Source organism: Rissa tridactyla, chromosome 11 (assembly GCF_028500815.1).
Source record: "Rissa tridactyla isolate bRisTri1 chromosome 11, bRisTri1.patW.cur.20221130, whole genome shotgun sequence".
Taxonomy (NCBI): domain Eukaryota; kingdom Metazoa; phylum Chordata; class Aves; order Charadriiformes; family Laridae; genus Rissa; species Rissa tridactyla.
The window spans coordinates 16417631-16437927 of NC_071476.1; the positions used below are offsets into that span (position 1 = coordinate 16417631).

At 37.7% G+C, this 20297-nt stretch overlaps 1 protein-coding gene across 1 annotated transcript in view; it reads left to right on the top strand.

Annotated features, from left to right (window-relative positions):
• The window catches only part of TENM2 (teneurin transmembrane protein 2), a 1855021-nt gene that overhangs the window by 1544135 nt on the left and 290589 nt on the right, over positions 1-20297 (top strand). Inside the window, exon 19 of the mRNA XM_054217271.1 lies at positions 26-109. Coding sequence (XP_054073246.1) covers positions 26-109 — 84 coding nt within the window. The remainder of the gene's footprint in view (positions 1-25; positions 110-20297) is intronic.

The window sequence follows — 20297 nt, forward strand, 5'->3', positions numbered from 1 at the left end:
AATGTATTTGTTTTATTTCATTTAGATTTTCACACACACCTTTCTGAGAAATTGAAAGACAGACAGACAAGCTGGCAGCAGCTGGCTGAGACAAAGAACTCTCTAATACGTAAGGTTTTTATCTTGCTTAAACTGTATGCCTTGTAAACTTAGAACCTAGTTTAGAATTTGTGAGTTTTGCAATGATTAATCTAGTTCTGTTTATGTTCTGCTTGTTATGTATTGTGGGGGGGGTTTGTGCGGTGTTTTTATTTTTTTCCTGGGTATTTATATTCTGTTGAGTAAGCCCGATCTCTCTTTACTGCCTTTTTTTTTTTTAAGTGTTGAATATTACCTTCCTGATCTGATTGAACTAAGTATAAGTATGGGTGGGGGTTTTGTTGGGAGTCTTCAGTGGGTGGTGAAGCAAGCTGTGTTTTCCCTAAGCTGACGTTGCTTCACAGGACAGGGCTCGTTACATGGAGAGAAAGAGAGCTAAGACAAGTAAGAGATGCCAGATCTGGGTACACGCAAACATAACTTAAAAACAATATAGTACCTGTATCTAGCAGTAGTTTCACAAAGGCAATTACGTATGTTTTATCGCACTGGTAAAAGCTTGCATATGATATGTATTTCTTCAGCAATTCTTAAATTTGACTTTCTAATGAAAGATTTAGTGATAGCTCTGTCCATCTTTAGTCTTGATTTGAATTTTTCTGATCTAAGAGTTTCAGATTCAGTCTGACACATGTGGTGTGTGACTGAAGTTTTGGATCTAAGGGGCTGTGCAAAATCAGGGAATCACCTCCTTGATAGACAATTTTTTTTTTTTTTTTTTTAAAGTACCACTACTGGCCCCCCCACCCCTTTTGTCTCACTGCGAGCAAAACTCCTTTGGGAAGAGGCGGATGTTTGGAAAAAAGTTAGCAGTGTACTTTTTAACAAAAGAAAAAAATAACAAGCTCTAGTAATATAAATCCAAAGACATCTTAAGGGATTTTAATACAATCAAGAATAATGATTCAGTGACATCTTCCTCTTGATATTTCTTGAATTCAAAAAAATGGTTTTCATTCATTGGATCTGTACACTTGTACTAACTGGAGTATCAGTATGTGCCCTCAGTAATTTAGCAGGGGCCATTTTTCATGAAGTCTTTTGTCCTCAACACTGGAATGTTTACCTTGTATTGGACTGCCTAATGAGATGAAAGATATATTTTGATATTTCTTTCTTTTCTTCCATTGTGACCATGACCTAGTACATACGTGAAAGATACCTTCCCATTTGGGCTTTTCATTTAAGCACTTAAGTAAACGCTTTGCAAAATTAGGGCCCTAACCAGGAATAATATTCTGCTTGCTGAATATTTAAATGAGATATATACCCAGGTTTTCTCATCACCCCAAATTTGATTTTCTGATATACTTCTTTCCATAATTGTTTGATTGTTGGTAAAAACTAGTGAATGGCATTATGCTTTGAATCTCAAACAGTGTCTGAGGAAATACTGGGACACCTTCTTATATCAAATTCTGGAAAGTACTGGGCATCTGTGACCATTTTGTAGTTAATGCAGCCCAAGAATTCTCAGTGTGTTTTCAAACTGGAGATGAGGACTGTTTTTTGTATTTCCATGCCTCTTTAAAAGAGTGGGAGCCAGAGCATTTCGTAGACCCATTAAATTTCTATTATGCTGGTATATAATACTAAAAATTGCCCAAGTTGGCATGTGTATGGTTGGTAAAAAAGGTGAAATTAATAAGGAATGGAAATGATCCTGTATATGTCTCTGCATCTCTGAACCAGTGATGATTATTGGTGTTGCAGAAGGGATTTTGGCACGGGTAAAATGAATGGGTTATGCTATTTAGGCCATACTAAATCTCAAAGAATAATACTTGAGTGCATTTTCTAGGATCACAGAAATGTTCTGCCCTACAAATTGCATCCATCTGAACAACGTAATTTCTCATTTGAAGCGTTGAGGCCTTTCATCCAATACTGTTTCTCTTTGGTTTAGTTCTTTCCCCGACAACCTGATACCCTTCCCCGTTCAAAAAAATTTGATTTATATATTGCTTTTAATTTTTGGTATTGTGTTTGTTCAGGGCTCTGGAAATTAAGAGGACCATGAGAATGTATTAATAACTATATAGCAACTCAAAAATATTTGACGGTAGTATTAATTCTCACCTCTGGCTTGACATTGAACTGAGACAAGCAATAGATTAGTACTTATGACTTTTATGATTCTAATTACTGGGACATACTAAATCTGGTATCACTAGTAAAATGGTTTGTTGCATGGTCTAAATGTGGTAAGAAAGGTGCTGTGTGCTTACAGACTCAGATGTGCTGGCTGGCATTGATGTCAGCCAAATCTATTGTGTTATAATTCAAGGGAATATGAACGAAGCTTTATCTCTGTTCCTTTTAAAAAGTGCCATAGGATTTTTTTACATCTATCTGGATGCTGCCAAAACCAGACAGATGGCACTAACCTTGGTTTAAAGCCTCAGCTGGCTGAGAATGCATCCAAATAGCATCGCGAAGCTTTCAGTGTGCATGTTGTGTCAACAGAAGAGGACTCTCTGTATCACCCTAAGTAGAGCCCTCAGACTTCATTCTGAAGGTACCCAGCTAACGAGTGTGCTCATTTAGTGGGTGGATTGCTTTGCTGTGTTCTAATAAAATGTTAGGTTTCTTGATCTATTCGGCCTCTGCTTTGCTGAAGGAGGAAGATGCTGCTGGTGCAGACCAAGAGGTAATGGGAAAAAGGGAGGTTAAGCGCTGAACATGGATATTATAATGGTCAGTGCTTCAGAAATACGGGCATAAGGACTGTTCTCGGATCCATGTTCCGACTCTGGAAGGAAAAAGGATAAAAGTGTCCTACAGGAAAATAACTTCCTCTATCTCCTCTACCCAGTATTCGGATAGACCTAAATCTCACCTTTTCTGACTTCTCCTTTTTTGGGAGAAGAAGTCTTGATTTTAAAAAAAAAAAAAAAAAAACACCCCAAAACCTAAAATATCTGAAATCTATCTCATACTAAGCATTCAGAATTAAAAACAAAACCAACCAAACAAAGGAACAAAACCACCCTGAGTTTCTTTTTATAGCTGTAAAATAATACAACAAAAGCTCAGAGATATATCAAAATCATTAAGTGAGGCTTTTAAAGCATTCAGATAATGTAATGTACAAATCTGCACATTGCAGTGGAGTCCGTGGTCTATGAATTAATCTATAATCCTGTCAATACCAAAAGGAGATTTGAATGGATATAGCTAATAAGCTATGTATTTGATATGTTGTTGCAGCAAGCATACAACTATCTCAATGATCTGTGGTAATCTGTGGTGTGCAAATAAATTCTTAAAGTAATTTTTGAATGTTATCAATTGAACTGTAATTTAATGAAGACAGAATCACAGAATGGTTTGCGGGGGGAGGGAGGGGACCTTAAAGCCCGGCCAGTGCCACCCCCTGCCCTGGGCAGGGACACCTCCCACCAGCCCAGGTTGCTCCAAGCCCCGTCCAACCTGGCCTTGAACCCCTCCAGGGATGGGGCAGCCACGGCTTCTCTGGGCAACCTGGGCCAGGGGCTCACCACCCTCAGGGTAAAGAATTTCTTCCTGATGTCTAATGTAAATCTCCCCTCTTTCAGTTTAAAACTGTTATGCCTTTCCAAGGGAAGCAAATGGATTGGATTTTATCCTATACTTATGTCATTTAGATACAAAATGCAACTGGTTGTATGGGGATTTGATTTAGGAGGATGATCTCTTTATGGCATGACATTTAAAATCATCAGTGAGAATGGTAGACTGATGTCCAGTAGTCTTCAGATATAAATAAGTTGAAAGTTGTATTTAAATACTGTGTATGGTTACTGTGGCTAGCATTTATAATAATTCTGTTTAAATCAAATTAGGGAGGAATTCAGCTCCCTTTGCCGTTTTCGATGTGGATTTGCCTTACTGAGGATTATATGGGTTTGCTTTTCAGGGAGGTTTTTTTGTGTTTCCATTTTAATGGAAATTATTTCAAAAATACATGAGCAAAACCTGATTTTGTCATGGGATTTTAGCCATGATTTCTTTAAGTCCAGGTTGTACAGTTGCTCTTCATGCAACATACTGTTTTGTTAAGAAACAATCAACCAGAGAATGTAAACCGCAAAGCCAAAACTGGGTGATAAAATAATGAGAATGTTGGAAATTCTGAAGGGGAAGTAAAACGCTCTTGCATACTGGTTCCTAGAAGAAAACAAGCTGACAGTTCTACCAGGTGCCTCTCTTAGGAGCAGACTTAACACTTGTTACAGAATTTGTCTTGAAAACACCGGTATTTGAACTATAGAATTTGCAAATTTGCTTGAGAATCAAAACAGATTGTGTGTTGAAAGACTGAGCTGCTAGCAAAATACTCGATCATGTCAGATTTATACAAACCGATCTCCTGTGTATTGCACCATGTCCTAGAAAACTGGAAGCCATGAAAATAAGAACTTATATTTTAAGGAGTTCTGTGACAGATTATAAAAAATAGCTTTTCCACTTTTTACATTAAGCTTCTACCTTAAAGAAACTGATGAAATAGGTGGTAATTTTTAACACAAGCAGTGACAAAATAAACACCATCTGCTTGTGTTGACTTATTCCATAGTATTCTCATGCTGGGTGATTTTATTTCACTTTTTTTCAGAAATAGTTAATGACACATCTGCTGTGTGGTAGAGGTGCATTTTGGGTGATTAAATGTGGACATAAGTTTAGGGAAAATAATAATTAAACTTTTTCAGGAAATTGAAGGAAATTCTAAACTACTAAGAGGAATTTACAAAATATATACCTCTGTTGATGTCTTTTTTTATTATTATTTTAATGCAATTTATTATTGCATCAAAAATGTTAAACATATATTTATTTTTTCAAATTACACGGTTATCATGGAAAACTTCTCATCTAGCTTTTTTGCCAAAGCAAAAATCTTAGTCCTCTAAGCAAGCCTGTTTTCTCTCACGTCCGTGACTCTGGAGCTGAGAAGACAGAGCAGGTTCAGGTGCTGTGTGGAATCAGTGTCATATTTGTTTACATGGGAGAAAGTATTTAAAGGAGCATAATGTACAGTGCCCTCATTGCAACTGCACAACAAAATAATGAAGTTTATTTCAAGTTTATTTCAAGTTCCAGTTGAATACTGGACAAGAAATTCTACGTACGTGCAGAGTTGTTTACTTTTATAGAGTATGTTTTTATCCTGGAAAGCTCTGTGAAACTATCTTTCCTCCCAAGAAAGGTTGTTAGGACAAGATGTAGTTGTCTGGTGTCCCTGGGTTATTCAGAGAAAGACATAATTCATGGTGGTTTGTGTTGTGGCACGTTGTCTTCCTTTTTGGTAGAGCTCAGTAGTCCTGTTGTGGTTTGAATATTCCTCTCCTGCATTCCTGAAGAGCAGTCTCTTCCCAAATTACCCCAGCATGTCCTGCCTTTTCCTTCTGGGTCAGCGACGAGGAGTCTTTGTTGTGGGAATTCCGATTTAGCACTTGACTGCAGAGGCATTAATGTAACGATCCACTATACAAAGTCCAAGTAATTACGCTGTTAAATCTGTGTTTAGCGTGCCAGATCATATGTCCCTATGCTGTTACCAGTATAAGTAGATTTTAATAAATCAAAAAACCTAAATATCTGGATCTCCATATGGATGGGTGGATATTTAATTTTAATTAAAGCCATGGATTGGAAACCTTAGGGAAAATAACAAAACTTTCGCTACTTTATTCTCTAGTAGGTGAAAAAACAGGACGGACTGCATAGTGACATCAATTCAGACTCCGTCTAAAACTTAAAAAATCTTATGTAAAAAGAAATTCAGTGTCATCCCTTCCTTCTACCAAGTTCTGTTTAATGGTATGAAATCCTTGTCCCCCTATTATGGTTTCACAAAAAGTTTTGTCAAGTTATGCAAGTAAACTTGTATACAATATAAACAGAAAATTACTTCTGGAAAAAAACCATAATATAAACAATTTTAAGAGGAATTCTGTTTCATACTAATTAAAAATTGGAATGAGAATTGATGCAAGTTGCACTAAATGTGTACCGCGTTTATTGGATAGTAAGCATTTGAAGTCGTCCCGTGTTCCTTAGCACTGATAAACAGATTTACGTAAGTTAAATACATATATTACAAACCTTTTGACTTGACCTGATCTGTGTAAACATTGCATCGACGAATTATCAAACCTCTTTGAAAGACAGCCTTATGTATGTATATTATCATTTATGTTAATCTGAAACATTTCTCAAGCTGCTGTGCACGAAGTTAGGGTGAAGAATCCCTTACTTATTCATATCCATATGCATGCTGTGAAACTTGAAAAAGGAGGAGACAAGAACTGATTTTAAAAAAAACCAAATTATATACGTTTTTTTTATACTAGTGCCATACTGCCTTAGTTAAGGTTTACTTACATTCACTGCTAGGGTAAAAGTGGAGAGAGCCTGACTAGTGCTTTCTTTGTGAATATCTGTAGCTTGGTCTTCTAAACATTTTCTTTTGTTTAGATTATGAATTGGAAATACGATGTGCTTTAATCCAACCTGGATCTGCATCTGGGATAAATTTTTATAGTATCTAATGCTGGAATAGTAAGTAAACCAAAATTGATTACACTGTATTTTTTAATATGGAGAAGCAATGAGGAAATGATGACAGAAAATATTTTAAACTATGATATTTGCAAACTTTTCCCTGTATTAAAGATTTGTACATTGAAGATGCGTAACTACATTCAGAAGTTGTCAGTGGAAGGCCAAGCATTTTGATAGAAATGTAGATAGTGGATGGGATTACTGTATCCTAAGCGTTAAATGTGCTTGGCATAATAAGAAGAGGTGAATATCTGAGACTTAAACAGCACAATTCTTGATATCCGCTTCCTTACTGGGATACGTGAGTTCAGTATTTTCAACAACGGTCACAGTATTTCTCTTGCCAGTAAGACTTACGGACATATCTGGTAATATGTTTTCATGCTTCTTCAAAATTTATTTCCTTACACAAGATTGTTAGGAGTCATTATTTGATCCCGATATCATTTTTTAGATTTTGCGTGATGGTTCAGTAGAGTGAGTGTGCTTCAGAGACAAGTTTATCTGTAGCGTATATGCTCAGAATCTGGCCATGCTTGATTGTACTTTTGGGTACAGTGCCTCAAATCCCACGTGGCTTCAACTACCTGGCCCTGATTAATGAAAATATTGAACGTGGTGTTAATGCCAGGAGGCCTCCGAAAGGACTTGCTAAAACTTAATGACATAATTTAAAGAGTGATCTTTATTTGATTGAATAGCATGTGGAATTGGGAAATCTGAGTGTATTTTGGAACACTAAATGATCTGCAACTAGGAAAAAAAAAAAACGAGGTGGCTTCTTCCTCTTTAGATACCGGAAATCTTCATCTGTTACCCATGTAGCCTGCAAAATCTTCAGCCGCCTTTGAGCACTGTAATATATTCATTTTTAGGGCAAGACTATCCTGCTGCCCTCCCTCCTATTTGCACTCAAAGGATACTTGGCAATTCTCAGGATTAATTTTAGATGTTGCCTCTGATTTTTGATTCTGAAATTTGACTTTGTGTATTGTGTGATAGTATCATAATTTGGGGGAGTGTATATTGGTGCTTCTTTTCAATAGTAAAACCACCTTGTGCAGCCTCCCTGACAGTACAGACTAAACAGCCACGTGTTCTAAGTTACCAAGTGCCTGGTTTAGTTACCAGAACTGACACATTCAGAGTAATAAAAAGCATCTCTTCTTTCAGCCACAGTCAGGCCACAATCTCTTTTTAGAAAGCCTTGTCAAAAGTAATGGAACCGCACTTGCAGTCAAGCTTCTCACTGTTGTCTTCTCTTGGCGCTGGGGTTTGGATCTTTCATTTCATAGCTGTAACGCAGAACGAGCTTCGTTGTTTCTGAACGTTACGTCTAATCAAAAGTTACTTTTGTAAAAAATTGCAAGCTCCGTATCTTAAAGGCAATATTCAATACACCTGCATTTTTATAGCTTAAATCTAGGGCTTGTATCACCATTCCCTTGAATACAGGAAGAAATTAAGGCTAAACCGGGAAATGAAGACCAGAACTACCATGACTGTGCAGTACTGCTACACTTAACGAAGGCTAAAGGATTCAAATTCTGCAAACAGAGGCAGAATTTAAATAAGGAAGGTGTGTTTCAGCTAGATTTAGGTGAATCTAAGGAAGATAGATAGGATTGACATGTATTGTATTGATTTTTTCTTTTTCTAAGTTGCTTCTGTGATACGTATCATTGACATTCCCTTTTAGGTGGTTCAGAGTAGGTCAAGTCTGCAGCATCAGGAAGCGATGTCATTTCAGGCATGTGTGCTTCTCAGAGTGGTCAGTACTACCAGTTCAGTAATAAAGTAATAGTAATATTAAAAGTACTGCAAATATTAATTATTACAAAAAATTTAAATGGTATTTGCTTTCCTTTACTGTGCTTTTTCAGATATGTCCTTTTAAATCTCTGGTATTTGTAGAAATCAAAGTGTCTCGAAGTTAAATATGAAGTAATGGGAAAGGACAGAAATATCCCTAAGTGTGAGTACACAGATACACTAAATAGATGTGGAGGAGATTCATATAGACAAAATTTGAAATCAGTAAAATCTAAGCAGTTGAGTTGCTTTATATAAATTAAGAAATGTTATTTAAAAACAGCTGCTGCTGTTTATCTTCACAGATTTTAAATTAAATCATTCCTGAGCTGGAGCATTTGGTTTGTAGCTGCTTTGATTGGGGATATTTTAACTTTGCATTTTAGTTATGAAGTTCAGTAGTTCACTGGGATTTTACGATGGATTAGCTCTCCTAGAGTGAGAAGTTGAGATTGGAAGAAGTATTTGGATTGATAAAGAGCTAGAATATTTCTGTGATCAGTTTGTTGGAGGAGGTTGTTGGGGTCCAGACGTTGCTATAGTCTCAGACCTTCCTGTTGTGATCATTCCTCCAGGATTTAGCTTTACTGTAACAATATAAAAGGACTGAATTTGAGGTATTGAGGCTTCCAAGTAAATTTTAAAGTCTCTAAATTTTCTAAGAAAACACTTTATGTTAACAGGTTGGAGGCGGCATAATCATAGAATGGTTCTACCTCTGTTTCCCTTGTCAAATTAATTTAGAAAAATATATTTTAAAATTTGTATGCTAAACATGGGTACTTAGTAAAATTCCTTAGTCTGCTTTTAATTAATTTGAATGCAGTTCTAAATTTGGTTCCTTGACCAGGTCATACTTCTGAGCGTTATTTTACATGATGATCAAATCAACAATTAGAAATACCCTTCTTTTACCTTTGTTATTCTCACTATAGAAATGTCTACTTCAATATTCATACTTCTTTCTAACGTTCACCTGAGGGTTAGAATTCCAGGAAATCTCATCTGGAATTCCTGTTAAATACAAGTTTTTCTAGAAAAATTGGATGGTATTCAGGGGTCAGTACTGGGACCAGTGCTGTTTAACATCTTTGTCAGTGACATGGACAGTGAGATCGAGTGCACCCTCAGCAAGTTTGCTGACAACACCAAGCTGTGTGGCATGGTCAACACGCTGGAGGGCAGGGATGCCATCCAGAGGGACCTGGACAGGCTTGAGAGGTGGGCCTGTACGAACCTCATGAAGTTCAACCAGGCCAAGTGCACGGTCCTGCACCTGGGTCATGGCAATCCCAGGCACAAATACAGGTTGGGCGGAGAATGGCTTGAGAGCAGCCCTGAGGAGAAGGGCTTGGGGGTGCTGGTGGACGAGAGGCAAAACATGAGCCATCAGTGTGCACTAGCAGCCCAGAAAGCCAATGGTATCCTGGGCTGCATCAGAAGCATGGACAGCAGGTTGAGGGAGGTGATTCTCCCCCTCTACTCCACTCTCGTGAGATCCCACCTGCAGTGCTGCCTCCGGCTCTGGAGTCCTCAGCACAAGAAGGACACGGAGCTGTTGGAGCGGGTCCAGCGGAGGCCACAAAGATGATCCGAGGGCTGGAGTCCCTCTGCTGTGAGGACAGGCTGAGAGAGTTGGGGTTGTTCAGCCTGGAGAAGAGAAGGCTCCGAGGAGAACGTAGAGCAGCCTTCCAGTACCTAAAGGGGGCCTACAGGAAGGATGGGGAGGGACTCTTTATCAGGGAGTGTTACGATAGGACATGGGGTAACGGCCTCAAGTTGAGAGAGGGTAGATTTAGATTGGATATCAGGAAAAAAATTCTTTACTGTGAGGGTGGTGAGGCACTGGAACAGGTTGCCCAGGGAAGTTGTTGATGCCCCATCCCTGGAGGTGTTCAAGACCAAGCTGGACGGGGCTTTGAGCAGCCTGGTCTAGTGGGAGGTGTCCCTGCCCAGGGCAGGGGGTTGGAACTAGGTGATCTTTAAGGTCCCTTCCAACCCGAACCATTCTATGATTCTGTGTGTATTAGGTACTCAGACTTTTTCCAAGATCCCTTTGAAGCGTTGTCTCTTATCATGCATTTTCTATTACATTGTGGATCTTGAGAAATTGTCATTTCTGAAACGTGCCTTTTTCTCTTCCTCCATAGAGTGTGTTGTAAAGACTTGACTTCTCATTTGCAATGACTTAGCCAGCCCAGCTAGTTGCAGTCATAGAATTTTATTAATAATTACTCACCTAAATTTAAGATTATACACCTTGGCTAGACAGAGCACTGGAATGTAGGATGTGTTCAACCTCTGGAAGATTGTGCTGTGTTTTTAATAACATGCTTTTAATGGGTTTACAGTAAAACTGCTAAAAACAAACTAAATAAAGATAGGAATTGTTTATTTCAGGCCCTGTTGACGCGAGGAGTTATTAAGCCTCTTTGAGGAGGAATGTAAGCACAGGATTCTATGGGAAGTTATTATTTATATATATTCTATAGGTTTAAAAGATACGTTATGTTGTGGGGGCTTTTTCCCTACATGTAAGTCCTTTGTGATTAGCTGTTTTCTGGAATTATAAGGGCTTCGATGAAGGTGTCGTCATTAAGGTGCTGTAAGTTTCAGAATTGCCCTACCCAATACAGCAGGCATCCCTCAGGGCAGTAATGCAGGGCAGAGCACTCTGCTGCTTCTCTTGACATAGTGACCTACTCTCCTTTTATTTTTCCCATATCTGCCATAAATTTATACTGACCAAGTGTAAGTCTCTTGGCATCAACATAAGCAGGCTAGAAATATGTTTAAACCTGCCACTCCCAAAGTGCAGCATGTGTGGTTTAGTCTGTATCATCAGAACTGTAGATACTATGTTCAAAAACTGATTATTCCTACAAGTATTCTGGTGTTACTGTCAGTGTTATTGGACTAGATTTTAATTAGCTATTGAGATTGTTTTCAAAAAATCCAAAACAAACAAAAAAAACCCCTACAAACAAAACAAACAAACAAAAAAGCCTGAAACAACAAAAACCACCCAAACAAACACATTTTCTACAAGGTTCCTACTATGTAAAATTAGAAAATTTTGAGCGCTTCAGGTATCCACAATATGTGTCTTTTACACTTGTAACAGCAAAATATGAGAGAAGTCAAGTCTGGATAACTTTTCCTATCCAACTTTAAATGCTTTGGTTGTACTTTCCCATTTGCTTAGTTAGACCTCCTAATCGAATTTATTTAATTTAAGAGGCCTCTAACAAATGACACACAGTTTCTTATTGGGTAGTAGACAAAATTATTTCTTCAAACCTTCCTATTCTTAGGCTACTTAAATTTGCAGCCGTTGTGAAGCTGAAGGAGCAGAGCCAATGAATGTTTTCACAGTTGAAAGATTATAGGTCGTGTAATGACAGGAGACAAAGCTTATTTAAATGCAAAATTCATTCGTGAATAATAATTTGCATTTAATAACATGAATCTGTTCAGAGTAACATCTCAGCCCCTGCGTTTTCTGAAGTGTCACGTATAGAAGGTCTTTTCGTCTTGCTTACTGTAACATACAGGACTTCAATAGCCTTATGTCCTTGTCTTAATATCCATCTATCATCTGTTGCACTGCGGTGCAACTCCTTCTGAGCCTTTTCTGTGTTCACAGGAAAGTAAGATTCTACAAACAGCATAACATATGTTATTTAATTTTTTTAACACTAGTCTGATATTCGGACGTACTGTGTGAACCTGTGACTAGAACAACTGTCTTTCCCTTGCCTGCTTAGAGTGGAAAATGCAGGTAGTACTCTTGAAGTGGTATCACTTAATAGAAGAATGACAGATCACTGCTTGGTTTAGTTGGAGGCGAACACGTAATATAATTCCAATTTTGTTTTATAGGTACATGCAATGAGTTCCATTCTTCATTTATTTCTGATAGAAAAACATACAGAATTTACCACTTTCTGAATTCCCAGAATAATATTTGAACTTAATCTCTGTCAGCTTTTGCTCTTCGGTCCAAAGTAACGGCATGTCCCTTTTTCCTCTGTGTCTCCTATGTGACAACTGCCTGTGACATGACAAGGTAACGAAGTTACGTTTCATTTTGAGGGATGTTGGCTAAAAATAAACAATTTGATTTCATAATCCATATCTCGGTGAGCTCCAGTTGTCAAAAGTCAGGGTTAATTTTTTTCAATTTCACCTTGCATTTTTAGATTCCCCTGTGTTATCTTGTAGCTGGGTGTTCTCTCAGCAAAGCTCAGCTCTCGTCCAGGCAGTGCCTCTCTCAAGCAGACCCTCACAACTGTCAGCAAACACGTGGCTGTGGTTCCCTGCACGGTTAATTCTTAATCATTATTTTCTTAAAGTAATGCTTGAACCTGTCAGCTTAAAGGTAAATCACTTCTGAAGTATGTTACATCAGAAGGTATGATTAAAGACTCTGTAAAATTATATTGGTTTTGAACTGTTTTTTCTGTGTAACTTAAAGATACAAACCTAAAGTTTTTATTCTGTTATGAAAAAGGATATATGTCTAGAAACTGGGGGGAGAAAAAATACACTGAAATGTGTTGCACTGTAGCAATAGCATAGCTAGAGACACTTTACGTGTAGAAATTCATCATCTATATAGTAACATACTCTGGAGAGTTTGTCTAGTGAGGAGCGAGAGAAGCAATGACAGGAGCTGAGTATCCTTACTAAAGAGGGCAGAGTAGTTGAGAAAGAGAGTTTTCCAAGGTCTTAACATTCCTGATGTGTTCTTTGAGTTCTTTGATCAATACTATAAAAATGTAGTTTTCAAGTAAATTGCACTGTTCAGCAGGTACTTTGTTGGAGGTTGGAGGAAAATAATATCTGTGGTAAGCTCATGCCACGGTGTCGTTGCTGGAATGCCTGTCGCAGGTGGGCGCTTTTTTCTTAGTTGAAAACCACATCATCTTAGTATCCAAAAGATTGTAAACACCCTGACATGAAAAATAAATTCTACTAAAGGAAGAGTAAGTCGCGTTTCTAGTGAATGTACATTTTGAAATAATCAAGAGGTGCATGTACTTTATGAATTGTTTATGCATACCTCGTAAAATCCACTGCATTCACACTGTTTTGTCATTGTCTTTGCTACGTGTTGTTCATACCATGCAAAGGTTCACGAGAGGCAGCACGAGCAGGTGTTTATCGCTCCAAAATGCACGTGCAGGTGAAGACAAAGGGCTGTGAATCTGGACTGCCGCACGGGCTGCGCTTCCCTGAGTGACCCTGCTAAGAGGCACTGCGTATAATTAATCTGGGCTAAACACACACAATATGCACAAGGTGTAAATGAGTCGACTGAGTACTAAACATACTCTAGCAGCTGTTTCAACATAATTTCTTTTTCTGAAAGCTGAAGAATTTGCTCAAAAGGACTCCGGCATATGCTTTGTATTGGATTCTAATCAGCCAGTTAAGGGACTCAACAATTAGTATACTAGAGGTGAAAATTAATCGAAAGCTAACAGCAATGTGTTGAAAGCAAGCAGTTTATACATTGATTGAAATAGTACTTAGGTTTTGGGTTGTTTGGTGTTTTTTTTTTAGCTGGGAATATAATATACATGGTTCTTTTAGTTCAGTGTAAAAGCAAAGCACATAAATCAGGAGGATTCTCCTGGATGTGTTTAAGGACAGCCTCTGCCCTTCCTGTATGATGCTTCCTGATACATTTTTATCTGCACTGTTTCTAGTGTTCCAGAAGCCTCTGAAGCATATGACCTTCCCTTTTCTTATACATGTGAAATAAATGCTACTAAAGTTTTAATAAAGGAGATTTTCTGTATACATATAATGTGATATTAATTATATTTGAGTCTAGATTTTTAATCTAAAATCCTTGTCTAAAATTCAGCTCAGCCGTTAGTTTATACTACTTCAAATTGTTGATTTGCTCCCAGCTGGGATTTCCCATGTAGCACTGAGATATTCGTACACTCAGTTATGTTGGTCACTTTGTGACCATACTTTAAGCTTTCACATAGTCTAGGCAGTGTTTTGAACAAATTTTTTTTCTAGGATCTTGCTATTTAAAATATTTCTATGAGGTTGCATCAGTTGGCTTTTGGCAGATTAATACTTTTTGTTTAAATGCAACTTTAATCATCTTTCTTCTGAATTTGTCTGTACTTAAACATCTGCAACCCTGGAGTTCCATAGCTTGGTAAGGTTGTTCAGTCCCACTTCTAATTTTCATCTTGATACATTATAAATTTTACCTTGCAAGTAATAGCAGGAGGGAGTACTTCATGCAGCAGTGCACCTGCTTGATCCGTCTTGGTGTAAGTGGCACATATTTCAGTCAAGTAATGTGACAAATTATTATTGTTTCGTGGTTTCTTTCTAAAGGAAAAAAAATCTGACCTCAAGGAAATGTCAATTTCTTGTAAATGTAACTTACTATTCATTACTCATCTTGAAAAAATGTAAGATTTGCATTTAGATACCAATAAAAAATTGAAGACAGAAGGTTATTTAACATAGAAGAGTTGCTAAGAAGAAATGGAGGGGCAGGTCCTTATTTTTAAATCACGTTTTTCGAAGTTGTTTTATTTGAAAATGACAAGTATTTCTTTAATAATGCTCATATTAATATGTGTTCACTTTTCTTTTTATTTCCCCATCCATATCACATGTAGATTGGGAGAGTCAGGATTACTAGGAAATTTCTTGTTAATGAAAAGTGGTGACACTTTGCTTTATTGTTCACTGAAGGCTTTGTTCTGATGGAGATAAATGACATGCTTGGGGTTACCAGGAAAATGTGATTTCATCATTGAATGGGGGAGCTTTGAAACAGTCTTCCCAATTTACAAATAAGTTATGAATGTGCCAGATCTGACAGAGACACACATTCATTCTCATGCCTGAAGCTCTGACGCTGGAGTCACTTGAACATTATGTCTTACTGTCATCTATTTCGTACAGGTTTCAGAAAATAACAAATTTTTAAGTTCTAGGAATAATCTCCATTATTCATGTAAGAGCACGTTGCATAATTTGTGTAAACATAGAAACATAGTACACACAGAAAGAATAGAAGACTGTTTATTGTTTAAGTCGGCATGTATAAGAGCATCTGATATGCTTGTGCTAACAAAATCGAGACCCCTTATGTAGTCACTAGCAAAGGTAATGGCTCTAAGCTCATCTCTTCCTCTTTCTGGTCCTATTTGGGGCATCAAAAGTAAGTATCAGAAGTTACAACATGTGGGTATTCCTGTCAAGAATGAAAATGAGCCAGAAGTTAACCTTATCTAACTTTGAGATTGGCTCTTAAGGTTGGTGGGTTGGAGTGTATGACTGCCAGAGGTCCCTTTTAACCTTAGTTGTTCTACAAGTCTGTATTAATATCTCCCCGTATACCTCTGTGGCATAGAAAGAAGATAATTAATTTGTGTGAGCCGTGTAATTTGTTTCCTCAAATCATAATAATCTTGAGCTAAGTGTAGGCACTTAGGCTTCTGAGCCTTTTGCCTTTTGACATCACTTTTGGAACTTCCCATCCATTCAGAACCCAGATCATTACTTGGTCCATTGTATCACTGCGGATTATTCCAGCGGCATGAACAGTAAAGGAGTAGAGACCCACCGTTCCGAAATAAATGACGCTTGTATCCCAGATTTCCAATATTTCCCAGAATTGATCGTATAAAATATTATCTAAAATCTTATCTGATCACAAAGTTCTCTGTTGCACGAGACAACTTATGCATTAGTTAAAAGTTAAATTGTATGAGGATGCCAGGTGATAAACAATTGCTTTTTCCTAGATTTGCAGACTTTAAAGGCAGGCCTGTTCTGGAGCCCTGTTGCTATTTGTAACAAAAGGTTCATTGCCTCATAACATGATATCAGTTCCATACATAAATAAGAATTCAAATATTATCCATTACCCTGGAAGTAAGTAATTAACAAGATCTAAATCCTCCTGTACCTCCCAGGTTGTATTTGAGGGAATTGGCTGATCTTTTCTGTGTGGCACGTATTTGGTAGGTGTACAAGGTGCAAGGAAGAGTCACCAGTCACAATTGCTTTACGCACCTAGCAGGCTGCCAGCACTGGGCCAAAATGTTAGCCTCGGCATGTTTTGTGTCAATTTGCAATGGAGTCTGGCACTGTGCTAGATTTCACGAGACTGTAACAAACTGTTTTCTTCATTCTCCTCACATTAAGTTCTCTACCAGAGGTGTTACTTTACATACCTGAATATAACACAATTACGACAAAATTTGCGCATTTTTTGTTATTTATCAGACAGCAATACACAGCTGGTAAATTCTCCTCTATGTTTCCTGTCCAAAAGTGCTGAAGTGGATGCCTACGTATGCTTCTGGAATATGTTACTGAAGAGATAAATATGTCCATGGGAAATCAAACCAAACACTGGCTGTTTTCCACATCTTCTTCACCCTTACATTAAGAAGGTTTTCTTAGCTGTCAGGATTTGGTATGGCTCTTTGTAATGTGTTTTATGGTTTCTTTGTTAGTCGTTGCTATTTCTTTTCATTTTCATTGAAACGAGTAGCTATGGTTACTGTATGGCTACTGCAGTCCCATGCAGCGAGGTTGTGAGGGTTTTTAATTGTTGTATGATGTATGTTTTCAGACTGTAGTAGGATTTCTTCAGCTTCCAGCCCTAACTCTTATTTCTTGGGAAAATAAAATTTGATCATAGAAGTTCCATAAGCCTGTCTGAAACAAAGGAATTTGGTAAAGGTGATGATTGAATAACGATGTAAAGCCTTTTGAGAAGCATGTATTTGTTTTGTCAAGGGAATAGAGTATGGAGAGAGAAACAGTTTTAGTAAATCCTGTCATAGTTGCAGGTTACTATGAAAAATTGAAAACTTGCTCAAGATGAATGCTGTAGTGGTTAGACCACAGTGGGGCAGCATGTTTGGGAGAACTCAGATGGTATCTGTAGGGGAAGGGACATAAGAGAAAACTGAAGTAACAATACCCATGAGACATTTGTCAGTGCTGGATAAATTTACTAGTTATTCACCAACATAAAATTGGACATAAATTGTTGGACTCACGTTCACTGTAATCTAAAGCAAAACACCAGTTTTGCATACTATGTGCTGAGGGGTTGGATCAATTGTATGAGCTCCTGTGTCCTGTCTTATATTTTGTTAAAAGAGACATGAGATCTATTTTAAAAGAAAATTGTGAATATTACTTAAATCTCCAGGGCTCCTCAGCGTTGCCTTGTGAGCATAGCAGCAGCAAACACCTAGCATCCGTATGGGGTGCCTGATAACACTGGATATCTTCCAGGATTAGTCGTGTTCTCTCACGGTGAGTGTGAGGCTACTGTTCTGTGCCACACCAGTCTGTGCTGCTGTTGCTTCTGGCATAAGGTGACATGGCATGGAAACAGGGTTTATCTGAGGCTTGACAATGTCGTGTTAATGTCTGGCTGCCAGAGCGACTTGTTTGAGCCACAGGAGTCTACATTTAAATCAAGAAAGTCATTAAGTTTTTGCACATTAGAAGAGAAGCTAGTAGTTTCAGTTCATTTTATAATATTTTCCACTGTGCGTGTGCACTCGTAAAAATCTCTCACTAAGCATGTTACATTTATATTATTTTCATACACATTCCTGATTTTTATTGGAAAAAAAACACCTGAGTAGTTAGTATACGTAATTTCATTCTTGTTCATTGATCAGTAACTAAAAACCAGCAAAAGTAAGCAACGAGATTAACTTGCTTCTTTGTGATAATGCCTATCTGTTGATGTATAGGTAATCCGCAAAGTAAATATTTATAAGTACAATTGTTCACTAATAACCTAAATGATAGTTTTGATACATTAGTTCATGTGTAGTGCTTTGCTGCAGGCTACCTTATCAGGGCCTTCATTCTACCCTTCTGGGTTTGGTTTTTTAAACGTGTACAATGAGAAAAGAAGAAATTGAGATATACATACACTGAAGGGACATAAATAAGCTTGAGTTCGTGGGAGGGATGACTATTCAGAAGTAGAACATGTTGGATGAAGGACATTTTATCAAAGGTAACTGTTACAACAGCTATTGAAAAGAACACAAAGCTGTCTGGAACAAATAATAGAAGGGGTTTTATAGTGTTAGAAAATCTTGCCATTAACAGAACACAATATGCAGGAGCAAACATATGGATCGGTCTCATTAAGAACAAAGACGGTTGTTTGAGATGAACCTCAAAGGGAAGAAGAGAAGTGGCATTTCACTTCGGGAAAGACAAAAGAATAATGGGGTTAAATTAGAGCAACATCACATTATCACACTGGTGGAGTTTAGACAAAGACAGAGAGTACAATACCTAGTCTTGCTCTATGTGGAAAAACAAGAAAAAGAAAGGACCGAGTCTGTTAAGAGGCATAATAATGTTTTGTTTGTTTGTTTTTCAGTGCTAGAAAGCTCTTTCCGATTTGTTTTGTGCTGTGCTTCTGTTGGGTATGGGCAGTGTTGGTTCCACAGGCAGTGCTGGCACACAGAGTATCCAGAAGAAACCCTCAGCATTGAGTGTAATGTTCTTTTTACTCCTCTGGTGAATTTGCTTTTCTTTTCCTTTTTTAAACATGTTGGTTGCTAAAACCTTTATATAATCTTTGGTCCCAATTCCTCAAGCTGAATGCCTAGATTTTAATTGGTGAACTACAGACATTCAGCTGTCTTACTTGCTCTGCTTTTTACTTACAATAGTCTGGAGATGCTGGTAATCTCTGTCGAAATGTATCAGCTGTTCTTGTTGAAACTCTCATTTCTGTGCCTGATTGATGGCACTTCGCTGTACAGTATAGATACACTATGTAGGGAATGTGAGTGCCTGGAGCATTACTTAAGTGTCGTCTTTAACACAAAGCACAAAAAAAAGCCCATTTACAGGTTAGCATCTGAATTTTGACTGATGCTAACTCTGTACTCATTGGTTTATCTGGACGTTAGTGAATAAAACAGGGAAAAGAAATAATAAAGTAAAAATATAGAAGAAGTTTCTGGGTCTCCTTTTGTCTCCTTCCCTTCAACAGGTCTGTGGATGTAAGCTGTTAGGTATTTGTAGGGGCCCAGCAAGACAGGTTTGCTGCGTCTGGTGTAAGACAGAATTTTTCAGACAGGTAGGCTTGTGTTTTTCACATTGATCCCTAAATCAAGAAGACAGGTACTCTTTATCATCCTCTGGTTAAAATAAGTTAGTCAACAGCTTTTTCTTCAGTGTGCTTTTAAGCTCCTTTGTCACCAAGTCTGGGTATCTTACGCGCTGCGTGCCTTTCTTTTGTTGAATCCACTAGTTCACTTTTTGTCTTTCCCTCCCGCTCCCCCACAGTTGTATTCCCCTGCATCTTAAAGAGTTCATTTAAGAAGTAGCAGACTTCCAGAGGAATTTTGATATGATCTCCCATTATGGAGATTTCAATCTGTTACACAATCATGATTCAATCTGTTAGCTAGATAGGAGTTTAAGTTTTTCAGACTTCAAGAACTTTGTAACAAAACGAAGCAGTTTAATATGCAGTTAACAAAGCAGTATATTCTTTACAGTAATGTTTTAATAAAAATGTCGTCATATGCCAAGGGAAGATATTACTCAAACTGAGATGATAATTCAAAGGACACAGAGATAAAACTTAGAAATTGCAAAAAATCATAATTACATCTGAACTGTATCAGGCATACGTGCCTTAATATTAAAAAGAAAAGAGGGTGATGGAGGAAGAGAAATCTGTTCTTTCAGGTTCTGAGAATCCTCTGATGTGCAAAATCACTCTTCTGTGGCTGTGATACCTGTTGTAACGTTATAATACCATGTGCTACAATATCATGCTG